The sequence below is a fragment of the Babylonia areolata genome, chromosome 2 (genome assembly GCF_041734735.1).
Source record: "Babylonia areolata isolate BAREFJ2019XMU chromosome 2, ASM4173473v1, whole genome shotgun sequence".
NCBI classification, from domain to species: domain Eukaryota; kingdom Metazoa; phylum Mollusca; class Gastropoda; order Neogastropoda; family Buccinidae; genus Babylonia; species Babylonia areolata.
This window is the reverse complement of record NC_134877.1, coordinates 50,528,941-50,550,864: the sequence shown is the minus strand read 5'-3', so window position 1 is coordinate 50,550,864 and position 21,924 is coordinate 50,528,941. Positions and strand designations below refer to the sequence as shown.

The 21,924-nt window shown below is 43.0% G+C and overlaps 1 protein-coding gene across 3 annotated transcripts in view; it reads left to right on the top strand.

Moving 5' to 3' along the window:
• Nucleotides 1-21,924, top strand: part of LOC143302319 (uncharacterized) — a 55,081-nt gene that overhangs the window by 19,825 nt on the left and 13,332 nt on the right. The window contains exons 10-18 of one of the 3 annotated variants that reach the window (XM_076616935.1): nt 781-1,014; nt 1,829-2,071; nt 3,220-4,908; nt 7,307-7,419; nt 11,332-11,562; nt 12,775-12,996; nt 15,048-15,111; nt 17,003-17,059; nt 20,221-20,384. In XM_076616935.1, coding sequence (XP_076473050.1) covers nt 781-1,014; nt 1,829-2,071; nt 3,220-4,908; nt 7,307-7,419; nt 11,332-11,562; nt 12,775-12,996; nt 15,048-15,111; nt 17,003-17,059; nt 20,221-20,384 — 3,017 coding nt within the window. Of the gene's footprint in view, nt 1-780; nt 1,015-1,828; nt 2,072-3,219; nt 4,912-7,306; nt 7,420-11,331; nt 11,563-12,774; nt 12,997-15,047; nt 15,112-17,002; nt 17,060-20,220; nt 20,385-21,924 lie in introns of all 3 variants that reach the window. The other 2 variants (XM_076616951.1, XM_076616943.1) reach the window with 2 other exon arrangements.

Below are 21,924 nucleotides of genomic sequence, written 5' to 3'. Positions count from 1 at the left end.
TCACTCACAAAGTCCAGCACTTTATCCACACAGTATCCTGTTCTCTGTATTGAAAGTCCAACACTTTATCCACACAGTATTCTGTTCTCTGTGTTGAAAGTCCAACACTTTATCCACACAGTATTCTGTTCTCTGTATTGAAAGTCCAACACTTTATCCACACAGTATTCTGTTCTCTGTATTGAAAGTCCAGCATTTTTTCCACACAGTATCCTGTTCTCTGTGTTCAAAGTCCAACACTTTATCCACACAGTATCCTGTTCTCTGTGTTCAAAGTCCAACACTTTATCCACACAGTATCCTGTTCTCTGTATAGAAAGTCCAGCATTTTTTCCACACAGTATCCTGTTCTCTGTATTGAAAGTCCAACATTTTATCCACACAGTATCCTGTTCTCTGTATTGAAAGTCCAGCATTTTATCCAGTTGGCTGTTATGTCTGTCCTAAGTCTTGCATTAACCTGTTTCTTACAGTAACTGACAAAATCCCACTGAATTCTGTATGTTGACCATGACTGACAAATTGCTGCTTGTAACTATTGATTTTTCCTGCCGACAGCAGATGAAGGAAGGACTTCACCATGCAAGAGTGTCAGGGGAAAGTACTCTCTGAACTTACTGTGAATGGAGTACTTCAGAAAAATTGTTTGAAGTTGTGGCAAAGCAAGTTTTCTGCATTGCTCAAATCTGCAGTGACCAGTGCAGCAACTCCCAAAACTTTGCTTGGTAAAAAAAATGTGCTGAAACACAGACTGTGTGAGAGCGTTGTGTCTCTTTCCAGACGCAGCTAACGTGGTGGACCGTGATCACACCATAGAGGACCAGCGGGTGGAGGTCCAGCTGTATAGGCCGCCACAGATGTGCAAAGATCGCGTCGTGCTGCGGAACCTTCCGGAACTCCGGAGTGTCGATGAGCTGTTCTACTTTGTGGAGAACAAGACAAATCTCAATGTCAGTTCCATCTTGTTCGCTGACGAGGAAGGCACTGCTGTTGTTGTTTTTCAATCGGAAATGGGTGAGTTGCGTTTCCAAAGAGCACTGCTCTTGTGATCTTTTTTTTTTTTTTTCAAACACACTGCTCTTGTGATCTTTTTTTTTTTCAAACTTTTGTTGATTATTTTATTCTGAGCAAAAGCAGAAAAATAAGAGACTGTTAATACCTTGTTTAATTGATAATGAGACTTCAGACTCATCTATACTGAGTTTTCTGTTTCTGATTCACAGGACTGTATTATCAACCGAAAGATCAGTGCAAGATTCACAAAATATTTTCCTTCTGTCTTGACTCAGAAAGGAATCAGGTTTTGCATTTTGTTCCATTAAAAGTCAAGAACTGATACCTGCGAAGAATAAGTGAATAAATATTTACTTGTGCAGACTGGATGAGGTTATCAGTGAAAGACAGACATTTGTCTTTGTCTGTTTGTCCCTGTGTTTCTCTTTGTGTGTATATGTGCTCATATGCATGGTGGGTGTGTATGAGTGTGTGTGTGTGTGTGTGTGTGTGTGTGCATGTGCATGTGCTTATGCATGTATGTGTTTGCTTGTGCTTAATATGAAAGCACACATTTCCAGTGTGTTTGAAAAGTCATTCATTGATACCACAATAACTTACAGAGCATGTTACATCTATTCTCCCTGGTCTCAGAAATATGTTAGGCATCCACACCCCAACTTTAGATGACCAGCATCAGAGAGGGGGGAAAAAAGTTCAAGGACTTGAGAAACCAAATTAATAACTCAGGGATGAAAAAGAATAAAATCAAATTAGCCGTTGATCAACGGACGAAACAACAAAAATCATTAGAACAAACGCTCTTGTGCAACAGACGTGCAACATGTGCGGACCAGTCTCCTGAAGAAGCCGTTCAAAGATCAGCCAATCACTGTGGAGCCGATACCGGTGAGCAGTACCATTTTGGTGACGGATCTGCCAGAGAGGCCCCCTGTGACAGAGGACACGCTGATCTTCTACTTCGAGAACAAGAGCAAAAGTGGTGGGGGCGATGTGGAGGACGCGGACCTCAGCCCTGACAAACGCTATGCTCTGGTCACATTTGAGGAAATTGAAGGTTGGTTTTGAGTTGGGTGGATTATGTGTGTGTGTGTGTGTGTCTGTGTGTGTGTGTGTGTGACAGAGGATATGCTCTGGTCACATTTGCGGACAGGGAAGGTTGGTTTTGAGTTGGATGGATTATTTGTGTGTATGTGTGTGTGTGTGTGTTTGCTAAATACTAATCTCTGATCACATTTGGGGACAAGGAAGGTTTGTTTATTGTTTTGAGTCTGTGGATTGTGTATGTATTAGTTGGGCATTGGGTAGGTTTGTGCGATTGCATGAGTGTGTGTGTGTGTGTGTGTGTGTGTGGGTGTGTGTGTCGGAAGGTTTGTTTTTTGTTTTGAGTGTGTGGATTGTGTATGTATTAGTTGGGCATTGGGTAGGTTTGTGCAATTGCATGTGTGTGTGTATGTGTGTGTATGTGTGTGTGTGCATGTGTGTGTGTGTGTGTGTGTGCATGCACTTGTGCTTGTGTGTGCATGTGTATGTGTGTGTGTGTGTGTGTGTTTGTATTGTATTGTATGAATTTTGTGTCTTGGTAGATTTAATTTTTAGTGCTCTGTTCTGAGAAATTTTTATCGTCATTTTTTTATGTACTTTATATTGCCAAGATCAAAGTGAAGTCTTCTTTTAAAAACAAAACAAATGTAGGAAGTGTTGTATCAAAACAAATTCCCCATTGCTATAAGATGAGAGTGTGTGTCATTTTTTAATGTCTGATTCCAGAGCAAAAGCTTTTTTTTTGTTGGTTTTTTATTTTTTTACATTACTTCATGCTTATTTTTGGAGGTTAGGACATTAGTGGCCAGATTTATTGAATGTAAAATATTGTCAAAAGCATTGGATAGGTCCACAGAAGATGCAGTTCAGGTCACATCAAGCGTAATGGACAATAAGAGAGGATACAAAATTAGTGTGTACATACATCATCATTGCTGCTGAAGTGCCCTCTTATTGATCAGATGTTTAAATATATTGGGATGGCAGGATGAGCAGTTTCATGAATTTCCATTATCATCATTCTTATTAATAGAATGGAATAGTATATCTTTATTACCAAGTGTACCAGGGTCACAAGGAATATTGTTGTTGTTGTGTCCTTGTTTAACTGCAAAGTAAAACCGATGATGTCATATTGCTGCGGTGCTGTTCACTCCACAGTGGCAGCAAGAGTCGCTGGGAGACAGCACACTGTGCAGAGTCACCCTGTCACCGTCAGCCTCTACATGGAGTGTCTAGGCCTCAGCGGAGGGTCTCCAGAACCCACCGCCAAAATCCCACAACCTCTCCCTCTCTCTGCAGAGATCCATGAGAAAATCCTGTCGTTGAAAGCTCTGCCCAAGAAGTACCAGGAGCTGAACGACTCGCTGGAGAAATTGTACGCTCGTCTGGAGGTGGGGTCGACAGGACCAGCAAGTGTCACCTGCTTGCTGACTGTGGATGTGGAAGGTGCCCGTCATTTGGTGAAGTCCTGGGCCGAGGATGTGCAGCAAGTGGTGGAGGATCACCTAAAAGACGTCTGTGCAGAGCTGGTGGAGGTGAGGGAGGAGGAGCTGGTGGAGGCTCAGCAAGGTTTGGAACAACTGACAGGCGGACGGTCAGACGTGGCCTTCAACTTTGACCCAGAGAGAGGTCAGCTCCAGATTGTCTACAAGGGGGGCAGTCAGCAAAGCGTTGTGGACAAACTGGTAGCTGTCATCCGGGAGGCTCAAATGAAGCTTGGCCGAAAAAAGACAATCAGGACGGAGCTGGTGAGGATGGAGCAGGCCAAGATATTGATGCTGCAGAAACACAAGGGGTTCCAGCACCTGGTGGGTGGCTATCCCGATGTGATGATCAGCTGCCAGCCTGACCAGGGTCACGTGGAGCTCAAAGGTCCTGATGCCGACCTTCAGGAGGTCAAGGTCAAGATCTATGACATCATCCACCCCATCATCACCGTCAACTACTCATGGGAGTCAGACCATCACAGGGACTTGATCCTGCAACATGAGGCAGCCAGAGCGAGAGCAGAATCCCTGTGCGCTGAAGTCGGGCCTGAGGAGGTGACGGAGTTCTCACGTAGCGGTTTCAGAATCTACTCTTTTCATGATCAAAGAGCGGAAGATGTGCAGACAGCTTTAATCCGAGCAGTGCAGAAGAGAGTGATCATGTTTGAGGACAGCAACAGACAGGCAAGAGAGCTGGAAGGATGGACTGGCCTGAAGCAGTCCATTCTCAAACGGAATGAGGGCCTCATGGTTCTGGATGAGGGCCCTTCCTGTCTAACCATGGTCAGCATCTCTCCAACAATTCAGAATGATTTTATCGCCCTCAGAAATTTCCTCAAGGAGAACAACATCCAGCAACGCACTTTCCCTCTCCCTTTGATCCTGTTCAAGATCTTTCAGCAGTTCCTCAGGGAAAAAGCTATTGATCTGCATTTTAGCATGGAAGGCTTTGATTTTGATACAGACGACAGCCAAATCATTTTCAAGGGCAACAAACAGGAAGCCGACACAGCCCAAGCAATCTACACAAGTTTCCGAGAGATTCTAACCCAGAAAATGATGTGCTACACACAGCCCTCCATGAAGGAGTTTTTTGACACGGCTGAATGGAAACGTAAACAGGAAGACATTGAGCGCATCAACAGGTGCTTGGTTTTGGACCCGGAGGATGCCCAGGGCAGTTTTCTGGAAGAGCAAGTGCTGGGGGCCAGGGGTTTGAGTCCTGTGCCAGATTTCTCACAAGTGCGGAGAGAAGAGCCTCCGCTGTCTGCTGTGGCATTCACAGCGCCACCTGCTGCTTCATCATTGACAGGATCATTGCCCAGACAGAAGTCTTTCATCCGGTCCCAGCAGCGAGCAGGTGAGACTAAGATCAAGTAAGGGCATGTGTGAGACTGAGATCAAGTAAGGGCATGTGTGAGACTGAGATCAAGTAAGGGCATGTGTGAGACTGAGATCAAGTAAGGGCATGTATGGGCATGTGTGAGACTGAGATCAAGTAAGGGCATGTGTGAGACTGAGATCAAGTGAGTGCATATGTGGGCATGTACTGAGATCAAGTAAGGGCATATGTTGTGAATCTCTGTGTTGTGTCACTGCCTAAACTGTTTGGTAGGAAGCAGTGTCATACTGAAGTAAGGCAGTGTGTTTTCTAGTGTGCCATGTCACATCCACACTGTTGCATCTGAACAAAATTGGTTGTTCATCTTTAAAATGCCAGTACGGTTACCGCAGGAAAAAAAATAATTAAAAAGACAACAACCTTACTTGGTGAACTGTTTAGTTTCTGTCCGAAGTTCTGGAGAATGTAGAGTAAGAAACAATACATTGAAACATAATAACATCATGTTCAGTGCAGTTTAGCAACTTCATTTATGCCTTGTATTTATTGATGACATTAGATAATAAATGAGTTTGTAGATGCTCCCTCCACCCCACCCCCACCATCTGCCCCCCCCCCCCCCCCCACCCCCAACATCCGCGTAAATGATGCACTCAGTCATTCAGTTTCTTTCTCTTGTTCTTTCACAGATGAGCAATTTGTGAGATCCACACAGTTCATTGATGAATACTGCAGAAAAGTGTCACTGAAAAATTTAGCTCTGTATTTCCCATTGTACATCGGTATGTTTAGTCTGATATATCACTTTCACTTTCACTTTCTCAAGGAGGCGTCACTGCGTTCGGACAAATCCATACACGCTACACCACATCTGTTGAGCAGATGCCTGACCAGCAGCATAACCCAACGCGCTTAGTCAGGCCTTGAGTGCATGCTTACATATTTGTGTACCTATGAAAGGGGATTTCATTTTACGTAATTTCGCCAGAGGACAACACTCTCGTTGCCATGGGTTCTTTTTCAGTGCGCCAAGTGCGTGCTGCACACGGGACCTCGGTTTATCGTCTCATCCGAAAGACTAGACGCTCAGTTTGATTTTCCAGTCAAACTTAGGAGAAAGGGCGAGAGCGGGAATCGAACCCACACCCTCACGGACTCTCTGTATTGGCAGCTGAGCGTCTTAACCATTCTGCCACCTTCCTCCTGATATATCAATGCCAAATCAATGCCAAGTGAAGTCCACACATAGCAACTTTTGTTTGCATACTGCGACAACTTTAGTGCTGTTTGGCACCCAGGCTATGTTTTGGTTGAAGTTGAACTTTAACCCCTTGACTGCTGAAGCTTGGTGAAATGAGATCAGTGCGGCTGGAGTTTGAAGTGCAGTCACTTTTTGTGAACTGATCAGTGATTTCGCTGAACAAAAAGTAAAGCCAGGTAGGTTATCAGCCGTAGTTTCTTTCATTTTCTCTGCATAGGCGGATATTAGTTTGCACAGGACAGGAATCGGACTCGCTGCCGGAGTCTGCACTAGTGGGTCATGGAAAGTATGTTAGATAAACGTATTTTTAGGAAGAAAATTTCTTATTTTGCTGAACAAAAAGTAATGCCATTCCAAGAGGAAGAAGTTCATATAAAGAGTGATGACTGACATCCTGACCTGTAAAGTTCTGTCTTGTCTCAGTCAGGTGACAGACCTTCACTGACATCCTGACCTGTAAAGCTGTCTTGTCTCAGTCAGGTGACAGACCTTCACTGACATCCTGACCTGTAAAGCTCTGTCTTGTCTCAGTCAGGTGACAGACCTTCACTGACATCCTGACCTGTAAAGCTCTGTCTTGTCTCAGTCAGGTGACGGACCTTCACTGACATCCTGACCTGTAAAGCTCTGTCTTGTCTCAGTCAGGTGACAGACCTTCACTGACACCCTGACCTGTAAAGCTCTGTCTTGTCTCAGTCAGGTGACAGACCTTCACTGACATCCTGACCTGTAAAGCTCTGTCTTGTCTCAGTCAGGTGACAGACCTTCACTGACATCCTGACCTGTAAAGCTCTGTCTTGTCTCAGTCAGGTGACGGACCTTCACTGACATCCTGACCTGTAAAGCTGTCTTGTCTCAGTCAGGTGACAGACCTTCACTGACATCCTGACCTGTAAAGCTGTCTTGTCTCAGTCAGGTGACAGACCTTCACTGACGAGCATACTCATCAGCAGCAGTCAAAGGGTTAAATAGCAAGAAAGACGCTTAAAGTGGGGTAGTAGTTTTCACACTACAGGAATCGGAGCCCTGCCAGAGTCTGCACCAGTGGGTCGCAGTAAGCATGTTAGATGAAACGTTATGTTAGGGGGAAAATTGTTCTTACTTCACCAGGTCTTGGAAGTCAAAATGTGACGCAAACAGCTGTGTGCTGTGCAGGTGCTGCTGCTGCTGCTGCTGCTGCTGCTGCTGCTGCTGCCCCTTCCAAGGTGGACATACCTGTCCGGCCGCGGCTCTACCTGTCTGTGATGTCCGACATCACCAAGGAAGAGGTAAGCACAGTGGGCCTTGTGCTCCAGGGCTACACATTGCCTGCAGATAAACAGGGACCAGGTATCCAGGGCTACACATTGCCTGCAGATAAACAGGGACCAGGTATCCAGGGCTACACATTGCCTGCAGATAAACAGGGACCAGGTATCCAGGGCTACACATTGCCTGCAAATAAACAGGGACCAGGTATCCAGGGCTACACATTGCCTGCAGATAAACAGGGACCAGGTATCAAAATGATGGGTGTGTATGTATACATGTGTTGCTGGAGTCAACACATCGTGATGAAATATGTGTGTGGCCGTATTCCATCAGCGATGTGCTCAGCTGAGATACGAGTCAACTTACGTTAGAGGCATATGGCACAAAACTCATGTTTACTTACACACTTTGGGCAGCAATTGAGTAAATTCCTTTGTTGGAATTGCTTCTGTTTTTGAAACTGAATGGGTTTTTTTTCATACACTCTGGTCAAATTTCAATATTAAAATCTCTTGAAAGCAGTCTTTGTCAAAGGAGGAGATCCTTTGTCTCCTTGATCTTGATGATTCTGTCAGCAGGGATTCTGATGACCCTTTTTCACCCCAAGAAAATGAAAACAGAGGTGATAGTGATGAAGAGGGCGGGTTAAAAACTGTGTCAGTGCCAGATTTTCCTGTTGTTGTCGGAAGCGCAAGTCAACAGACTGAACATGGTAGTGTCAGGGGTGTTTGACACTCGTCTCGTGCTCTAAATTATTCACGTTTTCCAAGACTTCAGCTAGAAATCATTATAAATAGCACAATTAAATTCAGCATGCTTTTTTTCCTTAAGTACACAAAGTTTGATGATGATTTGGCTCCATTCAGGCCTGCAGGGCAGGTTTTATTTTACAACCCGTAGCTTTCTTGAAGTTTCTCGGACGCAGACTCGGGCTGGCTGGCAGAAAAGGCTGAGGCAGGGCCAGTTGCAATAGTGTTAATTTGTGAGGTCGTTTGGGTACCTGACCAAGTCAGTTGGTTGAGTGCTGAGTTTGCCGTCAGAATGTTGTGAGCTTGACTCAAAGATACCTAGTTTAACAATTGTCGTTTTTGCTTCCTATTGTAATGTGTTGTAGTTGAGGTGGTGTCAGTGTAATGTGTCGTCGTTGAGGTGGTGTCAGTGTAATGTGTTGTTGTCATTGGGGTGGTGTCAGTATAATGTGTTGTCATTGGTGTGGTGTCAGTATAATGTGTTGCCATTGGGGTGGTGTCAGTATAATGTGTTGCCATTTGTGTGGTGTCAGTGTGATGTTGTTGGGGTGGTGTCAGTGTAATGTGTCGTTGTTGGGGTGGTGTCAGTGTAATGTTGTTTTTGGGGTGGTGTCAGTGTAATGTTGTTTTTGGGGTGGTGTCAGTGTAATGTGTTGTCGTTGGGATGGTATCAATGTTGGGGTGGTGTCAGTGTAATGTTGTCATTGGGGTGGTGTCAGTGTAATGTTGTCATTCGGGTGGTGTCAGTGTAATGTTGTCATTGGGGTGGTGTCAGTGTAATGTTGTCATTCGGGTGGTGTCAGTGTAATGTTGTCATTGGGGTGGTGTCAGTGTAATGTTGTCGTTGGGGTGGTGTCAGTGTTGGGGTGGTGTCAGTGTAATGTTGTCGTTGGGGTGGTGTCAGTGTTGGGGTGGTGTCAGTGTAATGTTGTCGTTGGGGTGGTGTCAGTGTTGGGGTGGTGTCAGTGTAATGTTGTCGTTGGGGTGGTGTCAGTGTTGGGGTGGTGTCAGTGTAATGTTGTCGTTGGGGTGGTGTCAGTGTAATGTTGTCGTTGGGGTGGTGTCAGTGTTGGGGTGGTGTCAGTGTAATGTTTGATAAGTCCCCTCCCCTCACCTCCTGACCTCATCTGTTTCTTTTTCTTCTTTTTTTTGTTTTTTTGTTTTGTTTGATTATGGAATGATGATTTCACCCTTCTAAATAATCTTTTATCTGAATATTTTTCTTTTCCCCCATACCACCCCTACTTCTCTCCAGGCAAACACATGCATGTGTACACACACACACACACACACACACACACACACACACATTCACACACGCAAACATTACATGCCTAATGATTATTCAAAGTGAAAAGACCTTCTTCTTCTTCTTCTCCTCCTCCTCCCGTAACTCTCTCCATACGAACGGCGAAAGAGATGACGTTAACAGCGTTTCACCCCAGTTACCATCATCAAAATATTGCAAGCGGGAGGCTCTTATAGCTTATACTGAAGAGGTGAATGTTGACAAAGAATACCACAATTCTGACAACGGAAGCTAAAGGTTGGGTCATTCAGACACCCACTGGACATCTGAGGGGTCTGTGTAGAGGAGAAGAGAGGACTGGCCGTACTGAGTGAGAAAAGTTTGTGAAGAGACATTTGGGCACCGCACATCATACTGTTCAGCACCTTTCTCCAGCTCTGTCAGTTTGTGTGTCAAAGCCCAGGACTTCTGCAAATGGTTTATGCAATGTTGTCAGTCCATCGTTTAAAGAAAATAATTCTGTTGTTGTTTGGTTTTTTCTTCTTTTCCCCTAACGAGAAGATGTTAGATTAACCTACAAAGAATGAAAAGGAAAGAAAACAGTTTCTTTTTTCTCTCTTGTCAGCCCATCAGTATTTTTTTTGTTTTTGTTTTTATTTTTTTGGTTGTTTTTGGGGTTTTTTTTTTCTCTTTTCCCCTTGACGAAAAGCGGTTACATTAATTTGTAAAGAGCAAGAGAGGCAAGGCCTTTGAGACACTTCTGACACGCGCTGTATCCAGTAAAGGAATCATGAAGGGAAAAAAAGATATTAAAAAAATGACTAAAATGGGTCCTGTATTAGATATTAACAAGCTTTGAAAAGGAAAAAAAAAATCAAAAAGCACAAAAAAAACCCATGTCTGCTAGCAGGATCACACCACCGATGTTCTGTTCAGAAACTTGAAGACTCATCTCCAGTGCTGCGCTGCATTGGGCGTCGCTTGACCAAATTTGATATGTAAAGCTAGGGGTCTTTTTTTTTTTTCGTGCGATAAAAGTATTATTCTGCTTGATGTAATGGCACCATTTGAATCATGTTTTCTTGACGTATCTCGATTATCAAAGAAATTCTGTTAAATCGGCTGTTAATGAGACGTTGACATTGCCTCAGGCACACCGCAACATGTATAGATCTGCACAAACCAGTCCGACAACAGGCTGACCAAAACTGATAGAAACTTTCAATTTTTCTTTTATGTTCATTCCATTTAATTCAGTATCCACTTTAGAATATTCATATGCAGTAAACATGTCTGTGGTTTAGTTAGTTTCACTACGTTCTTTCCAGAATTTGTATTTCTTTTCTTGTAATTGTGAACAAGAAAATCGATGTTGTGCCGTCTTCCCATGTTCTGGGAACTGGGACGGGCATTAATGTTTTCGGAGTCCGGAACCAGCCTCAAGGAAATAAACCATTTATGATCCAGAAATACGGCTCAATGCGGGAGATTTACAACCTGTTATTGGTTTGACTGTGAAGATTTTTTTTTCCCCCAACAATGTTTAAGCCAAATTTGGTATAGGTAGACAAAGTATTTCCAGAGAAAATGGCAGTGTTGAAGTTTACCAGCGACACACAGACATACTTACAGACACACACACACACACATACAGACACACACACACACACACACACACATACAGACACACACACACACACTCATACAGACACACACACACACACATACAGGCACGCACACACACACACACACACACACACACACACACACACACACACACACACACACACTCACACACAAATATACAGACACACACACACACACACACACACACACACACACACACACAACCAAACACTTTGTTTTCCACAATTGAGTCAATGAAAATAAAAGAAATGAAAGCCATGTCTTTCCCTCTCTTGCTGGGGCAGCACAACGTTCTGGTGAACTCGTCCAACACCAGCCTGACGATGAGCAACGGCCAGGTGTCCAAGGCCCTGCTGCAGGTGGGGGGAGCTGAGATCCAGGAGGAGCTGAAAGCGTCCTACCCCAAGGGACTGGCCATGGGCGACATCGCTGTGTCCGGCGGTGGCAAGCTCATGTGCAGGAAGCTCGTCCACTGCTGTCTGCCTGAGGAGAAGGACCCGGAGAAGATAACCAAGGTTTGTGGAATGTGTGGGGGTGGCTGGGTAGGGAGGGGGATGAGGGTGGGTGGGTGGATGGTGGGAGTGTGAGTGTATGATTGTTTGAGTGTGTGTGTTCAGGTGTGTGTGTGTGTGTGTGTGTTTGTTTGAGTGTGTGTGTGTGTTTTTGAGTTTGTGCGCGCGCGTGTGTGTGTGTGAGTGTGAGTGCATGCATGCTAACATTGGGAACATTCAATACAAAGTTATGGTTATAGGTTTTAGATTGTGTGTGGTTGTGTGTGTGTGTGCATGTGTGTGTGTTTATGTGTGTTTATATGTATGTGTGTGCTTACATTGGAAACATTCCATAAGCATTAATGGTTTTAGGTTTTAGATCATGATTATCATGTGTGTGTGTGTGTGAAGTAATATAACTTCATTCATAAAAGCTAACCCATACTTGAAACCACGCTCATAAATGTGTGCCGATTTACATATCACCATGTGAAAAGTGTTTGCACAAAAAAAGAATCATTCAGTGATGGAGGTTGATATCTATTTTATGATATGCACACTGTAGTTTTTTGACCCATTCTTTCTGCTGATAAAGTCGTGTGCAATGTTGTCTTTCAGTCTGAGTGTCCTGAGTGTGATCCTGGTAATGACACCTGGTGGATTAAGGGCAGAGACTTTTCCGGTCTACTGGGTCAACATATGTGTAGACCTGCTAGTGCCTGAACCCCCTTGGTGTGTGTACACATTCAAAAGATCAAATACACATGTTAAAGATCCCAGCAACCATGTCAGCATTCTGTGGATTGTGGAAACACAAGATTACCCAGCATTCACATCCCTGAAAACCAAATATGGCTGCCTGTATGGCAGGGTTAACAACTGCCACACATGTATTAGCGCACTTGCAGGTAGCAAGTGACCGGAGTTGTGGCAAAGTGATGATGATCATCATCAGTAGAGAGCTTAGTAGGAGGTGCCCTACAAGTCTTGATTCAGAACCTGCACTACTGAACACCACCCGAGTACAGTGTCCCCTCTGGTGTGTGGCCTCCTGACAACCTAATATCAATATCTCTCTCTGCAGACCCCTCTGCCTGAACTGAGACTACAGCAATATGAGCCTACTGTGTGGAATTGTGGAAAGAAAAAAGTCTTGGAATTGTAGGATGAAAAAACGAAAAAAACCCACCAGAAATTGAAACAGTGGAACTTTGAATGAGACACTTGTTTGGACAGGTGGTTCGGGATGCGGTGTTGAAGATCTTGGCAGAGGTGGAGAACCTAGGTATGGGGTCGGTGGGCTTTCCCTCCCTTGGCACAGGGAACCTGGGATACCCGGCCCCCCTCGTCGCACACATCATGTTTGAGGCCGTGCTGGACTATGGGCGAGAGCACCGTGACACGGTCATCTCCGACGTCTTCTTCATTCTGCACAAGAAGGACGAGAAACTGACAGAGGTGTGTGGGTGGGTGTTTGTGTGGGTGGGGGTGGGGTTTTAGTCAGGTCAGACATTCTTCTTGCCACTGGTAACCATGTAACCCAGTACTGCCTGTTGAGGCATGTGGAGAGTAAATCCAACAGGGAAACTGCAGCCTGGACAGGGATGGGCTGATCTAATTTGCTCAAGACATAATACACACATTTCTCCTGTGCTGTGCCCCAGTGAGTTAAGGGAGATGAAGAAGAAGGATGGGTGGGTGGGTGGGAGTTTGGATGTATGTGTATGTGTGTGTTAATGCGTTTTTGTGCATGCATGTATGCATGCTTGCATGTGTATGTGAGAGACCTTATACCTTTCAACACGTTAATTAATTTTTGCTGGGAGAAAATAATGAGCCTGTTTCTATTGATCAGTCTGTACTTCATTATTGACACATAAAACGGATCTTTGATAATTTAGAAAGGATTCTGTGTTCTCTTTCCAGTGATTCACAGCATGTGAACTGGAATCAAGCTTTCTCAGACTTGCACCTTGCTGGCAACAATCTTTCGGGATGATGATAATATGTTTGAATTAAGCATGGAAATGACAGAACACGGCAAAGTACATCTGCACTACCACATTACACAGCAACCCACAAAATGTTGTCCATGGCAACATTCTATGGAAGAATCTGCTTCGATAGAAAAACAGTTACACTTGCAGGCACTTTGATAGGAAAACAGTTACACTTGCGGGCATTTTGATAGGAAAACAGTTACACTTGCGGGCACTTTGATAGGAAAACAGTTACACTTGCAGGCACTTTGATAGAAAAACAGTTACACTTGCAGGCACTTTGATAGGAAAACAGTTACACTTGCGGGCACTTTGATAGGAAAACAGTTACACTTGCAGGCACTTTGATAGACACTTTGATAGGAAAACAGTTACACTTGCAGGCATTTTGATAGACACTTTGATAGGAAAACAATTACAGTTGCAGGCACTTTGATAGGAAAACAGTCACACTTGCAGGCACTTTGATAGGAAAACAGTTAACACTTGCAGGCACTTTGATAGGAAAACAGTTACACTTGCAGGCACTTTGATAGGAAAACAGTTACACTTGCAGGCATCTTGATGGGAAAACAGTTAACACTCGCAGGCACTTTGATAGGGAAACAGTTACACTTGTGGGCACTTTGATAGAAAACAGTTACACTTGCAGGCACTTTGATAGGAAAACAGTTACACTTGCAGGCACTTTGATAGACACTTTGATAGGAAAACAGTTACACTTGCAGGCACTTTGATAGACACTTTGATAGGAAAACAATTACACTTGCAGGCACTTTGATAGGAAAACAGTCACACTTGCAGGCACTTTGATAGGAAAACAGTTAACACTTGCAGGCACTTTGATAGGAAAACAGTTACACTTGCAGGCACTTTGATAGGAAAACATTTACACTTGCAGGCACTTTAATAGGAAAACAGTTAACACTTGCAGGCACTTTGATAGGAAAACAGTTACACTTGCAGGCACTTTGATAGGAAAACAGTTAACACTTGCAGGCACTTTGATAGGAAAACAGTTACACTTGCAGGCAGGAAAAACAAGGGAAGGAAAACGGGTGGTGCTGCACTGTAGTGACATGCTCTCCCTTTGGGAGAGAGCGGTCCGAATTTCACTCAGAGAAATCTGTTGCTGCAATACAATACAAGACAATACAATACAATACAATACAATACAATGCAATGTTATGGTTCATCACAGTGTATTATAAAACATCACTGGATACTGCACTGTGCACTGCACACAACACCAAGCAGGATACACACACACACACACACACACACACACACACACACTGGAAACAAACATCTTTTCTGAGTATGCAGTTAGTTGTAAGTCAGTTTGTTGTATTAACACATGTCAGTTATTGTTATCTGAACCACATTTTAACAAGGAGAAGTTTTGGCTTGCAAGAACACACAAAAAAATGTAGTTTTTCTGTACTACAGTGCAATGCATTTTGTTGTTGTTGTTTTTTGCCTGCTAACAGAATGATGTCCTTGCTTCAGGTATTCCGAGAAGAGCACGAGACCTACAAGCAGTTATCTAAATCCAGTTCTAGTTACCATCAAGGTCAGTTTTGGGTTTGTTTGTTTTTTTCTTTTTGTGTGGGTAATAAGAAGTGGTTGATAATCAGTCACCATTGTACCAATGGTTAAAGAAGGATGTAAGTCCTAGTGCCAGACTGACTGGGGACGCCAGCCAGGGTGGAGACCATCACCACATCCCTTTAGTCAAGCCATTTTTTATTTGCTTTTTGCCCCGTCAGGGAGGGTGTGCAGGCCCGCTTTCGTGGTGGACTTTTCGGTGCGAGACGAGAAGTAGGTCATATGACATCATAGGCAGCCCACCACCATAACTGGTTTCTCTGAGTTTGCACTGCCTTTGCTCGGACAACTTTTCGGCAGAGTTAATAAGTGGATCAGTTTGAATACCTAATGGACGGGCGCAATAGCCGAGTGGTTAAAGTGTTGGACTGTCAATCTGAGGGTCCCGGGTTCGAATCACGGTGACGGCGCCTGGTGGGTAAAGGGTGGAGATTTTTATGATCTCCCAGGTCAACATATGTGCAGACCTGCTAGTGCCTGTTACCCCCTTCGTGTGTATATGCAAGCAGAACATCAAATACGCACGTTAAAGATCCTGTAATCCATGTCAGCGTTCGGTGGGTTATGGAAACAAGAACATACCCAGCATGCACACCCCCGAAAACGGCGGGGTAAAAACGGTCATACACGTAAAAGCCCACTCGTGTGCATACGAGTGAACGCAGAAGAAGAAGAAGAAGAATACCTAATGGATGATATATGACAAGAAACATGCTCAAAGTAAACTTAAAAGACTAAAGCAAATAATGGGTGTAATTTTAAAACCAAATATATGTTGAAAACTTGCAAAAATAGTCACCAAAAAATGCAATGCTGGCGTGCCAAGTTCAGTGAGTTAAAGATTTTGACATGCATACACCACGGGCACTAAAAATGTTGGGAAATTGTAATTTGAACTTTGAAAAGAGCAGGCCACTCTTATAAAACTTTTTTTTTTTTATCCATTGATGATTCTTGTTGGTGGAGTTTAGGAGGAGGAGGAGAATGCAGTAGAGTTGATGTGACAAGCATGTGCTATGTGTTGTTTTTCAAGATACATCATGGTGTCACTCAGGCCTGAGGGTACACACTCCTGTGGTACTTGTCAGGAAATTTGAACAGCACCCTCTAGTGGCCATCACACTAGACTGTGTTTCCAGTCTTCCCAGTTCAGCCCAAAGCACACTCACCTCAGGACAGGAAGCAGTCCGGACTGAAAACAAAAAAAATCCACAGTAAAAGGATTTGAACAGGATTTGAACCCACAGCCTTTCCGTTGTTAATCCATGGTTCTGACCACAGCAGCACAGCAGCTTGTGAAGTTGTTTGTGGTGGTTGGAAGTTGTTGGTGGTGTCATGGCCTGGCTTCGCTGACGAAGATCTAGGAAGGGCGTTGTCCACGTCTGATGCAGGCACGTTCATGGCTGACAAGGCCAATGCGGGAAAAGCAGAGTCGGCCGCAGCGGTTGCAAGGGAAAGTCTGGTCTGGGTTCGCGGCTGCAGCGTCGTGGTTCTTCCTCCTTCTGCGTTTGTCCTCAAGGCTGGCCCTGCGGTTGTTTTCGAAGGAGGAGACAGCTTGGTGGATGGTGCGTCGCCAGGTCTCTCGATCAGCGGCTACTGCGGACCACTGGCGATGGTCAATGTGACAGGCACCGAGAGCTTTCTTCAAGGAGTCTTTGTATCTCTTCTTGGGTGCTCCTCTGTCACGGTGGCCAGTGGACAGTTCGCCATACAGCGCGATCTTGGGCAGGCGGTGGTCCTCCATCCTGGACACGTGCCCTGCCCAACGTAGCTGGGTCTTTATGTTGGTGGTGACTGCTGTGTGAAAACACAGGCATGGTTTATGCTTTGGGCAATGCTGTGTTGTGATGTTTCAGAGGAAGAAGTTTCTGCTTCTGCCTTCAACATCCCCTCATCCCAGGGAGTGGAGTCTCGTAAGTGTGAACACATTTGTAGCAAGAGCAAGTGTACGTGTGTGTGTGCGTGTGTGTGTGTGTGTGTGTGTGTTTGTGTGTGTCTGTGTACAAGGTGGTATGATGAGACTCATTGAAAATTTTGAAGGCTAGTTTGTCTGTCCCTGTGATGACTGAATTGTGTGTGTGTGTGTGTGTGTGTGTGTGTGTGTGTGTGTGTTTCAAGCTCAGAGTTGGATTTCTTGTAAATTCTGTCAGTTTTGAAACTCCTTATAGGAAGGCTTGAGTGTGGAAATACTGTATTTGAGAAAACAGTTGTTATGTCTTACAAATGAATTTCTCTTGTTGAGATAATAAAGTATTCTGTAATCTGTAAGCAATAGCATTGTCATGTGGGTTCTGCAATCACCACACCAGTTTGTTTGACAGGACATCAAACAAAATTAAAAACACGTTAAAAAAAAAAAGAAAAAAAAAGAAAAAGGATTTAGTTTGAATTATGAAAATGATAATAAGATAAATGGGAAGAACATTATGGTCAGGAAGACAACTTATTGTTTCCTTTTCTCTTTTTCTTTTTTTTCTTTTGAATTAAAGGGCTAATTGGGTAAGGGTTTAGAGTCAATATGAAGACTTCAAGACTCTTTATTGGCTTCAAATAGAAGAATTTGGTCTGCGCAAGAGATGTTAAAATGACATTCAGTCATCAGCGACTCCATACATAAAAAATCACAAACAACAATGGCGGCTCATGCATGCTCTGTCACCCACACCACACCACCAGCTGTGTACATACACACACACTCACACAGATGTATCTACACACACACACACTCACACAGATATATCTACACACACACACACAAACACACTCACACAGATATATCTACACACACACACTCACACAGGTACATACACACACGCACAGATATATATATATATATATATACACACACACGCACACACTCACACAGATATGTATACACACACACACACACACACACACACACACACACACACACTCAAACAGATATATACACATGCACACACACATACACACACACACACACACACACACACACACACACACACACACATAAATATGCCAGCACACACACACACACACACACACAGATATATATATATATATACACACACACACGCACACACACACACACTCACACACACACACACACACACACACACACAAATATGCAAGCACACACACACACACACTCCCACTCACACAGATACACACACACTCTCTCTCTCTCTCTCTCACATATATGTACACACACACGCACGCATGCACGCACGCACGCACGCACGCACACACACACACACACACACACACACACACACACACAAATATGCAAGTACACATACCTTCCACATAAATTTACAACAAAGCACAAAAGCAATAGCAAGACCACCATAGAGCCAGTACACCCATCTATGTTTGTCTATACACCATAATAACACTAGCATATCAAGAGTGATAATGGAGAGATGAGTAATCTGTGCATCAAGATTGCTTTCTGTCTTATTATAACCCTTTTCACTGTCTACATGATGGGTTTTTTTTTATGATACTGTACTTGCGGCAATATTGCCCACATGACAGGTAAACTCATCGTTGGGCTTTGTCAAATTTTCCTTCAGCCAGAAATAGAAAGCCATCATTACTGTTGTCGAAGCCGGAAGAAGAATATTTCACTCCTGAATATCAGTATCAGTATCAGTAGCTCAAGGAGGTGTCACTGCGTTCGGTCAAATCCATATATGCTACACCACATCTGCCAAGCAGATGCCTGACCAGCAGCATAACCCAACGCGCTTAGTCAGGCCTCGAGAAAAAGAAAAAAAAAGTAATAACACACACACACAAATAAATAAGATTGATTTGAAATAAAATAAATAAATAAAAAATAATAGATAAATACATAAAAATACTACTACTAATAATAGTAATATTTATAAGGCGCAAAATCTTGATGAAGTCAACTCTAAGCATGCGTGCGCGCGCGCGCGCGCACACACACACACACACACACACACACACACACACACAAACAAAAACAAACAAAAAAACACAACTGAATAAACATAACACAGCCCTGACATGTTATATGGCATGATCTGTGGCTCAAAGCATAGACCAGCTGCCATCCCAATCACTGAGCAAAGCGAACTGGCACAAGTACACAGTTGATGACAAGAGGCAGTCTTGGTCTAATCTAGGCAAGCAAAGGCAAACATGATGACCTGAATCATACTGCAGACATTGACTGCTCTGTGACTGATGCACACAGTGGCATGTCACGAGCCTGAAAATGTTGAATTACTCTGTATGCAGCGTGGTGGAGGGGAGGGGTTGGGGGTGGGGTGGGGTGGGGGGGTTGTGTGGTCAAGGGAGTGCGCATGGGAAAGGGAAAATGCAACCACTGTGAGAACATGAAAGGAATGCCAAAGAAGGGAAATAGAGGGGAGAGGTAAAGGAGGTGGAGGAGGACTTTGATGACAGCACACATTGTGGAATGGTTCAAAGATATGTGTTGTCGTGATAGTTTTGATGTTATTTCACTTCAGTTACAACACCTTGGATTCTAGGACTTCATTCGGTGGGGTTTCTTCGTCTGCATGCTTGTTTGTATTATTTTTTAAGTGTTTTTTTTTTTTTATTGAAAAATAATAGTGAGTTTGCAAAGTATTATGTATTAATAAAAGTAAGCTTAAGTAGCTAAAATAAAACTTCTGTAGATTTTTTTGTTAATTTATACCGATTTTCACTGAAAATTCTGTGACAGAGGCCCTGCAGGAAGAGTTATGTTTCCTCAGCAGTAAACGGATTCACATTGCTTTTTTCATATATATATATATATATATATATATATATATATATATATATATATATATATCAAGCGAGAGATAGAGAGAGATATGTCTACATATATGTAGATAGATAGATAGATATGTATCTACATATATATATATATGTATATATATGTAAGATTTTAATACAGGAGCATTAAATTTCCCTAATGGGGGGAAGTATGTAAGCACTTGCTTACAATATATATATATATATATATATGTGTGTGTGTGTGTGTGCATGTGTATTATATGTATACATATATAAATATATATATTGGTTTTTTGTTGTTGTTTTTTCTTTTTGACAGACACGTTTTTCAAGGACACAACGGGCAGAGTGAGGAAGATACTTGTGGGACTGAGGCAGACAGCAGTAGATGAAGTGGAAAAGGAAGTGTTGCTTTTGTACAAGGATCTTGTGATCCTTCACTCTGTCGATGTGCCCAACCTGGAGCAGTGGGGTGATATGCATGTGAGTGTGTGTATGGATTGAAAGATGGCCACCATGTTTTTTGGTCTTGTTTGATTTTTTTTTTTTTTTTTTTTTTTTTTTACATTGTTTCAGCTTTTAGATGGATCATATAAAATGATCATTCGCAGAAACAGACCTTTAAAAATTTTTTTTTATCCACAATGGAAGATGAAAATAGATTAATCAAGCTAAAAGCTGGCAGAAAAATTTCAACAAATTGTAAACAGGGCAGAAAAGCAGTAAAGCTGAAAATCAGTTTGGTTGCATGAGCAAACTTAGCAGCACTAAGTTTGTTTATCGCTAAGAATTTTCTCTACTCCACAGTAATTTCCATATACTTAGGAATATTCTCAACTCTATGCAATCTTAGTGCTGTAAAGATCACCTCATACAACCCTGGAACATAATCTTGCAACAAACTTATCAGAAAAGAACAGAACACAAAATGATTATTGCCAAATGTAGCAGGGTCATTAGGAATATTTGGTTGGAGGGATGGATGGAATTGTATGTGGAAATGTAAAGAAACATGCATGCAAAAAAAAGCAAAACAAGCACCATGAACTGAAAACTGGAATTCATATACAAACACAAACACTGCAGGAATTTAGACATCCATACTTATACATATATGTGCATGTGCATTACTATTCATACGCATTGTCCACACACACAGGTGCCCACACATAGCAGACATACAGCATTTCAACAGATTACAAAACTAAAACATTTTTTTAATATCCCAAATTAAAACAGACAAGCTTTCACAAAAATCAGGATAAGTGCCCATGACCTGAAATCTGAAAAAGGTAGATACTTTAATATTCCCTGAGAAGACAGATTGTGTAGCAGTTGTAAAGCATTGGAAGATGAAATTCATCTACTTTATTGTTGTGTTAACACTGTTGGAGAATAATTCAATAATCAAATAATACGTGCAGTATTCCCAGTTGGTTGATGCTAATAAATGATATTCAGCCAAGATTGGGGAAAGTTGTTTTATGAAAGCTGCAACAACCTAATGGCATTAGTTATTTACTTATTTATTTGTGTCATGTCAACTTATGGTTTCATGACAATACGATACAATTGTAGAACACTTGCTTGCTCCAGCGTGCTGCTGTGACAGATTTGGTCGGGTGTTTGATTTTTAATCCACTGTTCACCAGTGATCAGGATTAGAGGCCTTGTTTAGGCATAGTGTTGCGTCCTTGGGAAAGGCTCTTTACTCCTATTTTCTTCTCTCCAACCAGGTGTGAGGCCACGTTAACAAGTTGTGTCCTTGGGAAAGGCTCTTTACTCCTGTTTTCTTCTCTCCAACCAGGTGTGAAACCACGTTAACATATTGTGTCCTTGGGAAAGGCTCTTTACTCCTGTTTTCTTCTCTCCAACCAGGTGTGAGGCCACGTTAACAAGTTGTGTCCTTGGGAAAGGCTCTTTACTCCTGTTTTCTTCTCTCCAACCAGGTGTGAGGCCACGTTAACAAGTTGTGTCCTTGGGAAAGGCTCTTTACTCCTGTTTTCTTCTCTCCAACCAGGTG